We start from the raw sequence: 15,665 nt of genomic DNA, 5'->3' as shown, positions 1-15,665 counted from the left end.
GTGTGTTAGAGATAAGTGAATCAGCTGTACATAACTGAAATGTAACCCGATTTCCCTTGCTCGTTGCCAAATGATGACACTTTTTTTTTCTCCATTCCTTTGTGAAGCCCCTTCATGAGCTTCAAATCAGATTTTGGGTAACATTGACCTTTGAAGAAAGCCCAAGTTTGTAATTCTTTTATTTATTTATTTATAATTTTTTAAAAATGTTTATTTATTTTTGAGGTAGAGGGAGACAGCGCGAGTAGGGGAGGGGCAGAGAGAGAGGGAGACAGAATCTGAAGCAGGCTCCAGGCTCTGAGCTGTCAGCACAGAGCCTGATCTGGGGCTTGAACTCACAGACTGTGAGATCATGACTTGAGCTGAAGTCAGACACTTAACCAACTGAGCCACCCAGGCATCCCTAGTTTCTTTTAGATTGGTTATCTTTCAGTAGTTCACTGAAATAAATACTGTAGTTGAAAAGAATCTGTTTCTAATAAAGATTTATGATTTAAAGTGAGAGCAGAGAGACTTTGCTTTCATATTGAAATGTGATTTTGAACTTACAGTGAATTTTGGAGCCTGTTGACTTCATTGAACAATTTGCCCACTTTGCCCACTTCACCCAGCTGTAAATTTCTGTTGCGAGGAAAGGCCTTGTAAATAATATAGTGCTTTATTGAAATTCAGTCACTTGTGATACAGTAGGGCTTTTCTGGGATATTCACTGCAGACTTGAAATACACAGAGGATTTTATATTTGCTGATCTACTCTTTCGGTGGAATTTGTCTTCTGATTGATCTGTTCTCTGAATATCTAGAGTGGGTGTGATTCTCACTATTTCTCTCTCTTTCTTGCACTTTCTCTGCAGCATTTAACATGCTGTGTATTAAGATGAAAATTTCTGTAACAGACATTTCAGATGATCCTCACAACAAGGCTGTGAGGAAGGTCTGGAGATGAAGAAACTGAGGGGTTTTTTTGTTTTGTGTTTTTTTTTTTTTTTTAGAATGAGTGATTTGTCCAAGATTAGTTGTCACTGACAGTTGGTAGAACAGATATTTCTGACTGGCCAGTTCTTGTTCTTTTCATTGTGCCACACACACGCGTTGGTGTCATATAGAATTTGCCCGTTAGTTTTTCTTAACACATTTTTCCTGTGAACATTAAATCTTTAAAACATTTTGTTTGTTCTTAAACGGGTGAACCTTGAAATAACTTCAGTTACGGAAAGGTAGTAAAAGTATTATAAAGAGTTCCAGATATTCTTTACTCAGATTCCCCAGATGGTAACATCTTATGTAACCACAGTATAATGTTCAAAACCAGAAAATTGCACCAAAGTAATTTTGATTGATTGTCTGCTCTGACTTGCCCTTGCATTCGTGCTTGTGGCTGGTCAGCTCTGTTGATCTTCATAAATTGAGTTACATGTGTTATATTTAAAAGGGCAAATGAGAAAAGTGCTTTCCATGTACACCTTTGCAAGTGAGTTAAACCTTTTATTTTGATGGTTGCGAAATGCCATTAAAGTAAAGGTGGGTCTTTATGAATCATTTCTCCAAATCTCCACGTGTATACCAGTAAAATGAAATACGTGACAAACTTTGCGCTTATTTTAAAATTCCTTTGTACTTTGTAGTTTTCCCAGATAATTTCTTTTTGCTTCTAAATGTTTTAGCCTAAGTAAGGTAGTAAGGTTTTAGAACTACAAATGACAGTAATCAGATTGCTTAATTAAAGAAATGCTTCATCTGCATTGTCTGATAACTGATCTTTGAAAACCACTCTGGTCAGAAAGTGCTGTCTCAAACTTCTCAGTATCTCCATTTACCTATAAAATGATTGTAGAAATAATGCTGTTTATAATTACAGTTTTGAAATTGGTTGCTTTGTGCAAAACAATTGAATCATCAAACCATTGTAGGATCTGTATTCTTTTCTTTTCCCTGGCAGTCTTTATTATGTGAGGACGAGATTTTCCGTAAGTGTCCTATCTCTGGACCTGATAGTAGCTAATGAGCCCAACCCTTGGTAGACTTATTTGGGAACCAAGGGTTACATATAACCTCACAAAATGAGAGTTCTAGGTTATTCAGTTCTCTACAGCTTGTTTTCCTGTTGGCTATGTTTTCATCTTCTGTTCTGCTTGAAAAATTTCCAAGTCCTTGAAGTACATTTCTCTCAGACTTAGAATGTTTCTCAGGTTACTGTTTTCTTTGCTATTTATTGCCTTTGAGAAAAACTTTATCTGCTTCCTCTTCCTTCTTAGGAAATGTTGATAGTAACTGGGGAAAATAAAACTTGTTAATTAAAAAAACTCTATATTCAGGTGGTGGGAATTTAAACCATGAAGTCATCATACACACTTAGAATGTAAGTTTACACGAGGTGCTATTGTGTACAAAGCAAATGGGGCAAAGTCCAGATTTGCAGATTTCATAACCCTGTATAACTTTAACAGTTGAAAACAAAAATTAAAGCCAGACTTTCTGTTTGTTTGTTAGTTTACAAGTTAGGCACATTTGCTAATAAGCACCTTTGGGAAGATATGGTAAAAATACTCTCCGTTATTTTTTGGTTGGAATCACTTTCATATTAAAATTTGAACCCTTACTGTGAACATTTTTTAGTTATTTTTCCTTTTCTCCCAGATTACATTTTGGTAACATATCTTGAATATAGCCTGTCTTGGTCTTTGCCATTTTTATCAGTTTTGATTTTTCCCTTTTGGATGAGAGCCTTGTCCAGCCAACATGGAGAAGTACATCGTTAGGGACTAAACCTGGCTCCAGGGTTGTTTGCTGAGGTCCTTTTTATGTGGAAAGAATGGTTATTACCAGGGAAGGTTTTCCTTTTGTTTTACTTGCTATCCAGATGCTGCTCAGACTCTCGCTCTCGCACAGGATCACAGTATGGATATTCCAAGTCAAGACCAACTGAAGGTAAAATCACCACACGGTGACTTCTTTTGTTGTACAGAGTGGCCCCTTCTCTGTACCTGTGGATCTTGGACTCCCAAGACCTTTCCCTGAATGTGGTAAGAATTTAATAAGAAAGGTTCTTGGGAGTTCACAGACCAGGGACAGAGTGAACCTTCTCTGTTCTGCCTATAACAGAGTTCCAGTCTCTGCATCTTTCTTTGGGATGTAGCACTTCTGATCTTCAGTTCCTCCAGTTGGATTTTCTTTGGGGTTTTTGTGTGTGCCTGTATGTGTGATGGTGTATGTACATAGGTGTTTGAGAAAACTGCTTTATTCGATTTTAACAGGCTTGCGGCAGTTAAATTCATGTCAGGCCGTTCTTAAAGCTTCCCCAGACCTGGGAGAATGTTATGATCATCTTGGTATATGCTGAGGGTTTCACATGTTTTCTGAACGATGCCTAATTTTGTAGTCTAGAGGCTTTATAGCGATAGCCTGTTTTTAACAGTCGGTTTGGACCTTTTGTGCAGAGATTTTTTTCCCCCAGTTTTGGGGTTCTCCTAGTTCTGCTCACAGTGGGTTGAGGAGAGGTGTTGCCTTTATTTGATGACTGTTGTGAACTCCAGAGATCTCTTTCTTGTGCGTAACCCATTGTGCCGCACACTAACTGGTGAGCCAGAGTGGAACTGCTACATCCCCTGGTCTCAGTCATTTTTACTGCACTAATACACCTCTTTCCCTTTTTTCCAGCAAAGTTCAGAAGAAGGTTCCAGTTCTAGGAAAAGAATGGAAGAAGGCAATATACCTACACTGCCTACCTCACAACATAAATGCAGAAATTCTAGAGAAGGTAAGTTTTGGGTTAAGGCTATATACACTTATTTTTTTCTCTTTTTCATTTTTTTTTCTTTTGTCGATGACTTCTAGAAATGGCATTTATTCATATTAAGCACTGGCTGTAATTGGGACCATCATATAAGCAACTCAAAATATAATGTACTTTCTTTGCATATGAAGTAGGAGGGGCATATGTCATACTTCTGTTTCTCATTCTTTTCTGAAAACGTTTTCTTTCCCCCAGTGACCATTATTAACTTTGAAGAGGATGGTAGTGCTCCTTTAGCAACCTGTGATTTCTGGGCTGGAGCCAGTCCCTTCCTTTGGCTAGTGTGCTAATAGAAGATAGCTACACATTTATCAGTTTGCTGCCTGGCGAGTCAGCTGCCTTGGCCTTTTAAATCCTGTCACACCTGTATATATGTTCAGTCTGGTTACAATTTTTATTTTTATTTGTCTGCTTGAGGCAGAGGCTAATTTTCATAGAGTTTTGAAGTTTGCAAAGATATGTACTTAGTATGTTAGAGCCGAGAATGAGGCATCGGAAGTCTAGTAGTTCCTTTGCCCTTGGATGGTAGTCCTCAGCTCTTTGCCATCCATACTGGGTATGCTATGGTCAAGTTAAACGAGTTAGTCGATATTTTGGAAGTTTCCCCCGTGCCCTGCTTTATAAAATATGTCCTAACATTTTTTCTACAAAGGTGTATACTGTCATAAATTACTCAGAGGTGTTTCATGGTCCGATAGTTTCTAGTCTTAGGCACCTGGCTCACACTTGGAGCAGTGGCAGGTTAGACCTCCAGCAACCTCCAGAGAGTGATGCTGCTGAAATTGTTTTCGTTGTTTAAAATTGAAACAATTTATCATGCAACTGAATTTTGGGCTGCCTGTTTACCTTGGAGCTTATTCTGTTCTGAATGGTATTAAATGTGTATTTTTTTCTATAACTGCAGGTCCTTGCTTATTTGCTACTCAGAAAGCTATTTGAAATATAAGAATAGCCAATTCAAGAGATTATATGTTGTTTGTAATGTAAACTTTGAGAATAAATAGCTTAGTATCTTCAGGAAAGTAGATAGAAAGGACAGACTTTTTATATGTGGAAAGTATATTTCTGTTCTCTTTACAAGAAGTTATAGAGCTTGAATAGATGAGAATAATTTTAATATGGTGCCATCTCAGGAATTTGGATTTTGATAATTCTAGTAATGAATAAGTAAAAAGTTGAACTTTCTCCTGAACTTAATGGGCAGGGATCATTATAATTTGTAAGTAGATAGGTAACCTTTTGTTCTGACAGAGATCTATTTATTACAAAAGTTGCCAAGCACGTGTACCTCAGGACATTTAAACACTTGTGGTTGCCATTGGCATGCCTGGTGCATTGGGAGGAGTAGAGGAGAGTGAGAAAGTAGGAAAAGAGGAAAGCACAGCAAAAAAAGATTAGATGATGGGAAAGAAAGAAAAAAAGTTCTTGTGGTAGCAACCACCTTGAATGCCATTTGGATGTACAAAGCAACATCTCTTACTTGGAATATGTGGGGCCTTCTTATGTTTTGGATTTGTAATATTTCTTGATTTTAGATAATTCCAGGAGAGCTCATTGATCTAGAAAGGACATACTTACTTGGATAACCTTGAGTTCAGCATTTTATGATGGTTGTTACCTGTCAAAACGTGAGTTAGTGAGAAACATTTCCTGAATATGTGGTAGCAGTGAGACTGCCTTGTCAACCTTGTGAATGCGCATTCCGGTCTGGGCTGCCTTGGTTCTGTCTCAAGTCGGACCACCATGCCGCCACCATTTGCAGTTCAATGGATCGAGCCATTATCATCATGTGCTACAGCGAGTCATTCTTTAGTTATTGCTGTGGTAAGAATGTTTAACATGCGAATAATGACCATTTTGAAATCCTCTAAGAGCACTGTCGTCGTTTGGATGCTTTCAGAGTTTAGATTTCTTGATAACTGATCCATCTACTTCTGGTGTCATTACTTACCAATGAATGAAGCCTAAATAGGAGGTTTGGCTCTGCCACTTTTGTACTGGGTGTAGACATGTCTTTTTATCTGTCTTAGAAAGAGATTGTAAGTGTTACAAACCGAGTTTTGATTCTTAGTGTTGTGTACATAGTTACCATTCTTTCCGTTTGACCGCTGTAGGTGAAGACTTTATAAAAAACTTAACCCAAGGTGAGACCTCTAAGCTGGACCTTGGGTTTGAGGAGTGGGATATAGCCGGACTGCCTTGGTGGTTTTTAGGAAACCTGAGGAACAACTATACACCTAGAAGTAATGGCTCAACTGATTTACAGACAAATCAGGTAAATGTCACATTTGAAGAGGAACTTTTTGTTTTCTTTTGAAAGAGTAACATCCTTGGTTGCTCTTGACCACACATTGCATTCTGTAAGAATTCTCATTCAGTGCCACGACTTTAAGCACCATCTGTGTGTGCCTGATGCTCAAATCTGTATCTGCAGCCCTGACCTCTTCTCTTAAATGCCCACCTTCTATATTCAGCTGCCTACTCAACACCTTCACTTAGATGATCTGACATTTAACATGTTCAAACCAGATTTTTCTTTTAATTTTTCTTTTTCCCCAAACATTCCTATCCAGCCTTTCTTTTTTCACAAGTCTACCTTCTATCCAGTAATTCTAGCCAAATCCAAAGGGATATCATTGATTTCTTTCTCTGTCATATGCCGCATTCACGTTGTCAGCTCTTTACCCAAAACATATCCAAAATCTAACCCCTTTTATTACTTCCGGTGTCATACCCTAATGTGAGCCATAATTATTCTCTTCCTTTATCTTATTTTATATTCTCCATTGCATTTCTCGCTTTGTAAAACTGTTACTCTGTTTTGTTTTATGTATCTCTTGTCTTTTTACCCCTACTGAAATGTAAGTCCAGGGCTTTCGCATCATTTACCACTCTATTCTGTTACCTGGTACTTAGAACAGTATCTGACACGTAAAAGGCGTTCCGTGAGCATTTGCTCAGTAAATGAATGGGTATAGTATAGTGGCAAAATAATAAGTTTTCTTTTAGGAATATTGGAGAAAAGCATGTCATAAAATATCCATAGTTGAATGTGGAAAGAAAGTTATATTTAAAGTTGTTTGGGAATTCAGAAAGAAGATTTGAGTTACCATCAGTATTTCTCATATTTTAATAAACGTTATTGACTGTCAAGGAAATGATGTACCACAGTTAATAGAATGTCTTCTAGGTTCTCAGAATACCACCTTTGGAAAGGAGTTGAGGGAATGGATTCTATTTAGTTGAGCAGCTATGAGTCTTTAGCCTTTAAGCTCTTTAGTACCATTTCTCAAGTGTTATACTTGAGTTACTGTTAAAGTAGAGAATTCTTTGCCAGACTCCTTTATATCCACTCGCGAGTTTATACATAGTAGATGCGAAGTAGATGTCTGTGGAATGAATAGATGTCCGTCGAAGAAAGAGGCAAGGTGTTCTTTGGAGATGTGTAGGGACATTGAGTTTTGGGTTCATTTTTATTGGTTCAGCATCACTGATAAGCGTCTGACTATAAACCTTTTTTTCTACTAGGATATAGGTACTGCCATTGTTTCAGACACCACAGATGATTTGTGGTTTTTGAATGAGTCTGTATCAGAGCAATTTGGTGTGGGAATCAAAGTTGAAGCCGCAGATACTGAACAAACAAGTGAAGAAGTAGGGAAAGTAAGAGACAAAAAGGTATGTTTGGAAACATTTCGCCTTGTTTGTATCTACATGTACCTAGCATAATCTGTTCAGGTCTGGTATCCCAACCCTTTTGTACAACAGATGACTCACATAATTCCCCCCTTTAATTTCTTTTTTTAAAGTTTGTTTATTTTGAGAGAGAGGGCACGGGGTGGGGGGGGGGGGAGAGAGAGAGAGAGAGAGGGAGAGAGAGAGGGAGAGAGAGAAGGAGAGAACGAGAACTCTAAGCAGGCTCCATACTGTCAGCATAGAGCCTGACGTGGAGCTCTATCCCATGAACCGTGAGATCATGACCTCAGCTGAGATCAAGAGTTGGATGCTTAACCAGCTGAGCTTTTTACTCATTACTTTTTCATGTTTTCCTGTATCCAGTTTTAAGAGTCACATTAAGTTAACCAAGGCTGTCTTAAAAACAGAATAGGACTGTTTGGGTGAAACTCCTCCTCCTTTAGAAGCAATAAGCTGCCCTTTCCTGCTTGTCTGATCTCTCACTGTGGAGTTGTTTCTTTAGGAGACCTTTCTTTGCTAACAAGGCAACGTTCTAAATGGCCACAGCAACCTGTAGGGAAAGAAATTCTTATTTCTTGGACATCTCAGTGTCTTTCATAGCCATTTATATGTAAATGGAAATAGATGAGTTCTCCCTACGTATTTTAGAGTTTAAATAAGGGGAAAGAAGAGAGAACTCCAAATACACATGGCGTGAGCACACCAAGATGAAGCATGTGCTCAAGTCTCAAAAGAAATTGGACACCAGATCCAGTGTCCAGCATTGACAAGATTCTCAGTAAACATTCATTGAATAAATGTAGCAAAACACACACCCTGAATAGGGTCATTTTTTTAATTTAAGGGATTTTCATAGTAATTTGGGTTCCTGAAGGATATGTTGGTGTGTTTGTAGGCAGATAGATGCTTAGGTCCTGCTAGCCTAGTTGTATGTTGGGAGCATTAGAAGGGACTACAAGTGGCTTGAAGGAAGACAGAGGGGACATTTGGAAACTTCCATGGAGAGAGGTGGGACTTAGAATACTTGAACTTGCATGAGAAAGTTGCTATACTGAGGTCCCTAATTGAATCATAATTGGTTTTATTCCATTTACCAGATCACAAAGTAGGGTGTTGTTAGAATTTTAAATTCCAAATTTTAAAATTTAGAAGACACTTCCCACATTTCTTGACTTTCTGTGTCCTGGTCCATGGGCATGTTGTTACAGGGCAACCAGAGTATCACTTAACTAGGTTTACTTTTGAATACGAAAAGTAAAACTTTGAAATACTTTGTTTTCATTCTTGACATCTCAGTTCCTTATTTTATATAGTACTCTTCACTTCCGTTTTCTCATGTAATTCTGAATGCCTACCTAGATTCCCAACATAAAAAAATCACATTTAATGATTTGTAGCTTTTCTACTCTGATATTGTTTATTTTCATTAAAGTCATACATTTGGGCGCCCTCTTCTATTTGATGACCTTTCTGGGTACTTTTTAATCATTTCTTCTACTAAAGTTCTGGCTGGGTGCATCTAGAATCATTTAAGCTATTTTCTTTCTAAGTGCTAGTGATGGAGGCAGAATGTAGTTGTTTGTTTTTGTTTTTTGTTTTTTTTTTTTTAATTTTTTTTTTCAACGTTTTTTATTTATTTTTTTGGGACAGAGAGAGACAGAGCATGAACAGGGGAGGGGCAGAGAGAGAGGGAGACACAGAATCGGAAACAGGCTCCAGGCTCCGACCCATCAGCCCAGAGCCTGACGCAGGGCTCGAACTCACAGACCGCGAGATCGTGACCTGGCTGAAGTCGGACACTTAACCGACTGCGCCACCCAGGCGCCCCCAGAATGTAGTTTTAAATTGAAGCTCTTCTGTCTTTTTTTGCTCTCAGGTTATAACCTCCTGTAAACTAGGTGAACCTCACTAATGAGATGTCTTTGTCCTCATAGGTGATTGAAGTGGGAAAAAATGATGACCTTGAGGACTCCAAGTCCATAAGTGACGACACTGATGTAGAAGTTACCTCTGAGGTAGGGGTATCTAGTAAAAGAGCTGTTTTGCACCCCCCGCGTCTCCCAGTGTGTACGTTCCAGCACTGCACTTGTGTTGAAGAAGGCCATTTCCCCCATTTCTATCTCCCTTTCCTTGACGTTAAGACATGTTGGCTTCTTTATATTTTGTTACAGGTTTTTATTGGAATTTAGAGAAAGGGTGACTTAAGTGCCTGTCTGTATGCCTTTCTCCCCGCTGACGAAATTCTTTGGACCTGATGCAGTGGACACACAGAGTTATTCAGAATAGTCCTGCACTGCTTTGCCCACTAGCCACCCCTCTGTAATCGTAAAGGTAGACTTATAAGCTATCTAAAATTCTTTGTCAAGTACAAAGATCATATTTTCAGTGCTTTGTTAGAAATCGACAAATGGAAAATGGCTTAATTTCCACACAGGTTTATATTAACGGAGGGCTAGTAAATGAAAATGTAGTATTAAGCTGGAAAGGTAATAGGTATGGATTTGTCACCAAATGACAACTCAGGTTTAGACTCAGATGTATACCTTTTCTCTTTTCATGCTGGTTCCCCATTTTCCTTTTAGTGCTTCCCTTGGCTAACCCGCCGTGGGAAGAAGGGTGGTGGGGGAAGGACAGGGGAGGAGAGTTTACAGTTTGCTGCTTGGGGATAGAAAAGTGGTATGTTGTCTTTGGTTGATCCTCCCCAGCTCCTGGCCTGCCACTGTTGCCCATTATGGTAATTGACTGCAAATTATCTGTCTGTGTATAGCTAAGTAATAAAGTAGAATATATTGGTCCGTTAAGGGTTCTTGACCATAATACAAATAGCAGAGATAAGTGTTTCCATCTTCATCAGACTTCTTTGGCTACTTGGGCCCAGAAAATCTATTAAGCAAATAGACTGTATTTTATCAAATCAAAGATGCCATTGAATTTAATAAGCCCTATTATTTTATGTACTACTAAAAAAGAAAAAGTGATGCCAGTTAGACTGTGACACACCATCAGTTATGAATTCCAAATCTTTACGAAGCTCCTTTGAGTATCTGGATAGATTTCAGGTGAGGTGTGAGGATCTTAAGCCGGCAAGAGTGTTGTGAGGATCCCTGAAGACCACCCAGTTTAACAGATGGTCGCGTCCCTGCCTCTTGGCCCATGATATTGAGTTACGACTTCTAAACTTGAAGTGTGTGGCCTTTGTTCTGAAAGTAATCAAGTCTGCCTGTGTCCAGTCATTGATCCTGTCAGAGCCAGGCAATTAGCCACATTAAATACCCTTGACTTGTTCCAGGTAGTTACCTTTGCATTAAGCAAGGCATTTAAAATTCATTGAGCTCCAGTATCTCCTAATTTGGTATCTACTAATTTGGGTATGGAGGAGTAGGAAAAAAGTTACGGGCATCCAAGGACAAGAACGTTCATTTTTCAGAGGGTATGGTTTAGGCGTATAGTTAGCTAGTGAGAGACCATGAGTAAATTTAGTAGTTTTCAAATCTCATTTTAATTTTAGCTTCCTTTTTTGCCAAATTTTATATTTCTTAATTAGTGGGAAAGAATGAAAGTGTTCTCTTTGCTTCATTCTTTAGCTTCTTGCTCAGTAAGAGAGTTAAATTGTACAAAGAAATGAACTAAAAAGAAGGCAGCAGGGAAAAGCCAGCAATCAAAATTCCATCCAGATGAGATAGAATGCCAAAATAATGAATTTAACTTTCTTAAAGATAGCTATATAAATCTTGACTTGAAAATGGCGGTTGTGTCACTATCATTGTAAAACTTGTCAAGACTTTCTTCCACGTGGCTGTGGAATTTGCTCATATGTGAGGCTAGACCACCGATGGGGAATGTCCGGACTCTCACTAGCTTAGTGAGATGATGAGCCAAGGCCTACCCTCCCTTTTCCTCAACTTCATGTTTGCCACGGAGTGAGTGTTAATTGGCTGCACTTGTCTTTGTAGGATGAGTGGCAGTGTACTGAGTGCAAGAAATTTAACTCTCCAAGCAAGAGGTACTGTTTCCGTTGCTGGGCCTTGAGGAAGGATTGGTATTCAGATTGTTCTAAGTTAACCCATTCTCTCTCCACGTCTGATATCACTGCCATACCTGAAAAGAAGGAAAATGAAGGAATTGATGTCCCTGATTGCCGAAGAACCATATCAGCTCCAGTTGTTAGACCTAAAGATGTGTATACAAAGGAAGAAAACCCTAAACTTTTTGATCCCTGCAACTCAGTAGAATTCTTGGATTTGGCCCACAGTTCGGAAAGCCAAGAAACCATATCAAGCACGGGAGAACAATCAGATAACCTTTTTGAACAGAGAACAGATACAGAAAACATGGAAGATTGCCAGAATCTCTTGAAGCCGTGTAGTCTGTGTGAGAAAAGACCACGAGATGGAAACATTATTCATGGGAGGACGGGCCATCTTGTCACTTGTTTTCACTGTGCCAGAAGATTAAAGAAGGCTGGGGCTTCATGCCCTATTTGCAAGAAAGAGATTCAGTTGGTTATTAAGGTTTTTATAGCATAGCTAACTCAGTGAATTGCAGAAAATATTAACAGGGCTAGGTCATGTTTCAAAATGTCAGTATTGAGCATCTCTACTCAGTGTAGCCCATTACATCTGTTTATTTATTTGGGTAAACATCTGTGTTCCCCAACATTTTTGCTTCTAAACTTATATGGAATTTGAGAATGAGTTCTTTAGAACTAGGTTGCCAATTTGGGGGACGCTGTTAACATGAAAAGATACGTTAACCACTTCATTCTCTCCTCAAAGATGAGGATCTGGGAGAAAGCAACTGCCAGTACTAACAAAAATACATTAATTCGCTCACTTACCAAATTATTTGAAGATTTACTATTTCTTTAGTTAATTGTATTCCCCATTCTTTTTTTCTGTTAGGGAATGTTATTAGGCATTAGGATCCAAGGTGGCTATTAGAAAAATACTAAAGCTAACAAAAGAGATAATAATAAATTTGATTAGTCAAGGTATGTAATGCTATATAGATTGTTGCAGTCAGGCTGCACGATTCAGATGAGCTAAAAGAAAAGTCTTGATAAAGAAGCGCTTTCTTCCATGTGTGCCTAGAACAATGGTATGGAGCATTTTTGCTAACATACTCCTAAAAGGGTTTTGAAAAAGTATATGTAACCTTTTGCACATTTTACACCATGAGGTATATAATTAACAGACAAAGTTTCCTTTCTGGTGAGTTGTAGACCTCTGAGTAGCCAGCCTAAAACAAGCAATGGAACATTTCTGTCTCCTTAGAATGTTTCCCTTGTTCCTCTTTCCAAGCAGCTCCCCCTCCATTTCGTGGCTCTCATTCTAGATTAGCTGTCCTTTTGCACATGTTTAGTGTGACATCTAAATTTTAAAAATACCTTTAAATACTTAGAAAGGGTACCCTATCCAATATATTGTATATGTGCCTTAAAAATATTTTTCTCAAAGCCTTGGAGCTGTAGGTTTCGTTGATTAAAGTTATAGAAAAAATCCTGTCATATAAAGTAGCAAAGCTGTTCTCATTTTAAAATTCATCAGCCAAATCAGATTTCACTTTCACTCAGAAAATGTTTGACTTTATTTTTAAAAATAAATGCATTAACACATTTCTGGCACAACCGTCTCAATTACAGTTCTAAGGTAGGTAAGGCATAGAATTTTTAACCTAAGCTCCCTTTGCTTTACTCTGTCCTCATTATCTTCTGAGAATCCTCTGGAGGTTTTTTGTTGTTCTTTTATTTGATGCCTCTAGAGGTTTTTTACATTCTGAGGCAATGCCCCATAGTAAGATTCTAGATGGGTGAGAGGCAGCCTTTCCTTTGGAAATAGGGAGTTATGGCAGTTGTGAAAAGGATATTAAGAAAAATGGTAGATCTGAAGAAGCCTTATCTGAGCACATTAATCTTAGGACAGTACAAATGGAAGTTGAAGACCTTTAAGCTGATGTCTCTATACCTATCCCTGCCTGCTTTCTCCATGGAAAAATCTTGAAGTATGCCCAGGGGTATGCATATGAGATTTTGGGGACGAGGGCCCTAGAATTAACAAATTTACTGATCCAAAAAATTACCTGGGTTGCTTGTTAAAACAGCCCAAGTTTAAAAAAAAAAAAAAAAAAAAAAAGCCAAACTCAAACCCCCCTCCCGCCACTTTGCCCTGGAGTTTCCATTTGAACATGTGTTCCTGGAAGCTGATTCAAGTGGTCCACAGACCACACTTTGGGAAGCCCTGCCCTAGAAGGAAGGGTTTTCCCAGTTACGAGAAGTAGAATGAACAAGATCATTTTTAGCAGCATATTTAATTTTCTGAGGGGGAGTTTTGTTAAAAGTTCTAGAATTTTAAAACTAGAATGCACTCATATACTCAAGCCACTGTTATTTTGCACTTGAGGCTAAATTTAAGGGTAAATGACTGTCAAAAGTCACAGCTAGTGATGCAGCTATTACTAGAATCTAGGTGACTTGTAGTAAATCTCTAAACCATGCTCGCTCCCTTGTCATTGTTTGTTAAATATATAAAGCGGGATGCTTCTCGAATTTGTGGTAGCTCATCATCCTAAAATACTGCAGAATGTGACTTGCAGCCAAACTAGGACTTTAGAGAGAGTAATAACTTTTAACACTTTCTGCCCAAAGAAAAAGGCCCTATAAATATCAGGCTTTCTTATATAATCAGATGTCCTCCCACAGGGAGGACAGATAAAGGTGCAGAGGAGCCTGATCCATTGTCTCCAGTATTGTTCCTTCTTGGGGAAGGAAGTTAAGTTCCTGGCTCTCTCTAGGCATCAGGGACAAGGGTTTGTTTTCCTTCTAGAAGTAGAACGAGTCCTTTGAGTTTAGTGTTTTGTTAAACCATGGTAAATGCTCCACCACTCCTGCAATTTAAATGACTTTTTCCCCTATTTTCTCTCAAGTACTACTCTCTTCATAATAGTTTGATAGCCCTCAATTTTGTTTGATTTTTGCCAGTTCGGCGCTTTTGCAAATGGTGACTTAAAGGAGGGACAGGGAGAGTTGGGGATCTGCACTTGTACCCTCTGATTCCTCTTATGAAAAGTCGCAGGTTTTTTTAGAAAATTAAAAAATTGGAAAATTTTGTGTTTGTAGATATTTGATGCCAGTTTTGGTACATCCTTGCCTAGCACAGGATCCTCTTTTGCTACTCAACTTTCCTTCTCCCCCTTGCTCACCTGGGTTTTATACTGTCCCCGTTACCACGAAATACTTTGCTTAGAACATCCCAAGCTGTATGTTTGAGCTGTGAGTGGTATAATAACCTAGACTCGGGTTTCCTGGATCTCTGATGAGAGCCGAGAGCCGTGGGACTGACTGCAGCTGTTACAGAGAAACGAGTGATAGTATCTGCAGGAGGAGGCAGCTGGTATTTCTTGGTAGCTTATCTGAAATCCGGGATGCCGCTTCCCCTGCAGATTGTTTCCTTCATCCCAGATCCCTATCCTGTGTAATCACCTCTGGGAGTGGAGGATAGCAAGTAGGACTTGTCATTCCTTGGGGTAGAATGGGTGAAGAGTCCTACAAAGGGCCACATCACGCTATCAGAGCAGTTCGTTACCTGCATCTTGATTTGTTTTTGGTTTTGTTCTTTTTTTTTTCATGCTACTGCGGTACAGGTATATTTTACTCACTGCCGGTAAAGCAAGACATAGTTTGTACGTGAAGTCTTCATAGTTTTACTTCTGCCAGGTAAATTCCTAATTTCCAAACACTACTATTTATCTTTTAGTTGTATTTAGGGTGGACAGTGTGCTCTGGTGTTCTGGAAACAGTGCCAGTTTACCGCTCTTTTTTTAGCAGCCTGTCTGATTTATCTCCTTTTCTCCCTTTTCACTCCCAGATGCTTGAGTGGAAATCTTGATTGTGAGGAGGGATCTCTTAAAGTGGGTGCCAGTGGAGTTTAACTTTTCTGCATCATGCCATAGATTTGTGATCAATGAAATCATACTATATTAGCACCAAATTTCTTTTTCCCTCTTTCTTTCTCTTTCTTTCTTTCTTTCTTTCTTTCTTTCTTTCTTTCTTTCTTTCTTTCTCTTTCCTTTCTTTCCTTTCTTTCTCCCTCTCTCTCCCCCTCTCTCTCCCTCTCCCTCTCTCTGTGTCTGTCTTTCTTTCTCTTTCTTTCTGTCTTTCTAAGTAATCTCTATCCCCAAC

General features: G+C 38.8%; 1 protein-coding gene across 1 annotated transcript in view; it reads left to right on the top strand.

Moving 5' to 3' along the window:
• The window catches only part of MDM4 (MDM4 regulator of p53), a 39,572-nt gene extending 24,980 nt beyond the window's left edge, over positions 1-14,592 (top strand). The window contains exons 6-11 of the mRNA XM_086694029.1: positions 2,861-2,928; positions 3,658-3,757; positions 5,908-6,068; positions 7,322-7,471; positions 9,424-9,504; positions 11,443-14,592. Coding sequence (XP_086550155.1) covers positions 2,861-2,928; positions 3,658-3,757; positions 5,908-6,068; positions 7,322-7,471; positions 9,424-9,504; positions 11,443-12,015 — 1,133 coding nt within the window. The 3' untranslated portion in view covers positions 12,016-14,592. The remainder of the gene's footprint in view (positions 1-2,860; positions 2,929-3,657; positions 3,758-5,907; positions 6,069-7,321; positions 7,472-9,423; positions 9,505-11,442) is intronic.
• The last annotated feature ends 1,073 nt before the right edge of the window (positions 14,593-15,665 follow it).

The sequence above is a fragment of the Puma concolor genome, chromosome E4 (genome assembly GCF_028749965.1).
Source record: "Puma concolor isolate L17-30 chromosome E4, mPumCon1.1.hap2, whole genome shotgun sequence".
Lineage (NCBI taxonomy): Eukaryota > Metazoa > Chordata > Mammalia > Carnivora > Felidae > Puma > Puma concolor.
This window is presented reverse-complemented; position numbering and strand designations above follow the sequence as displayed.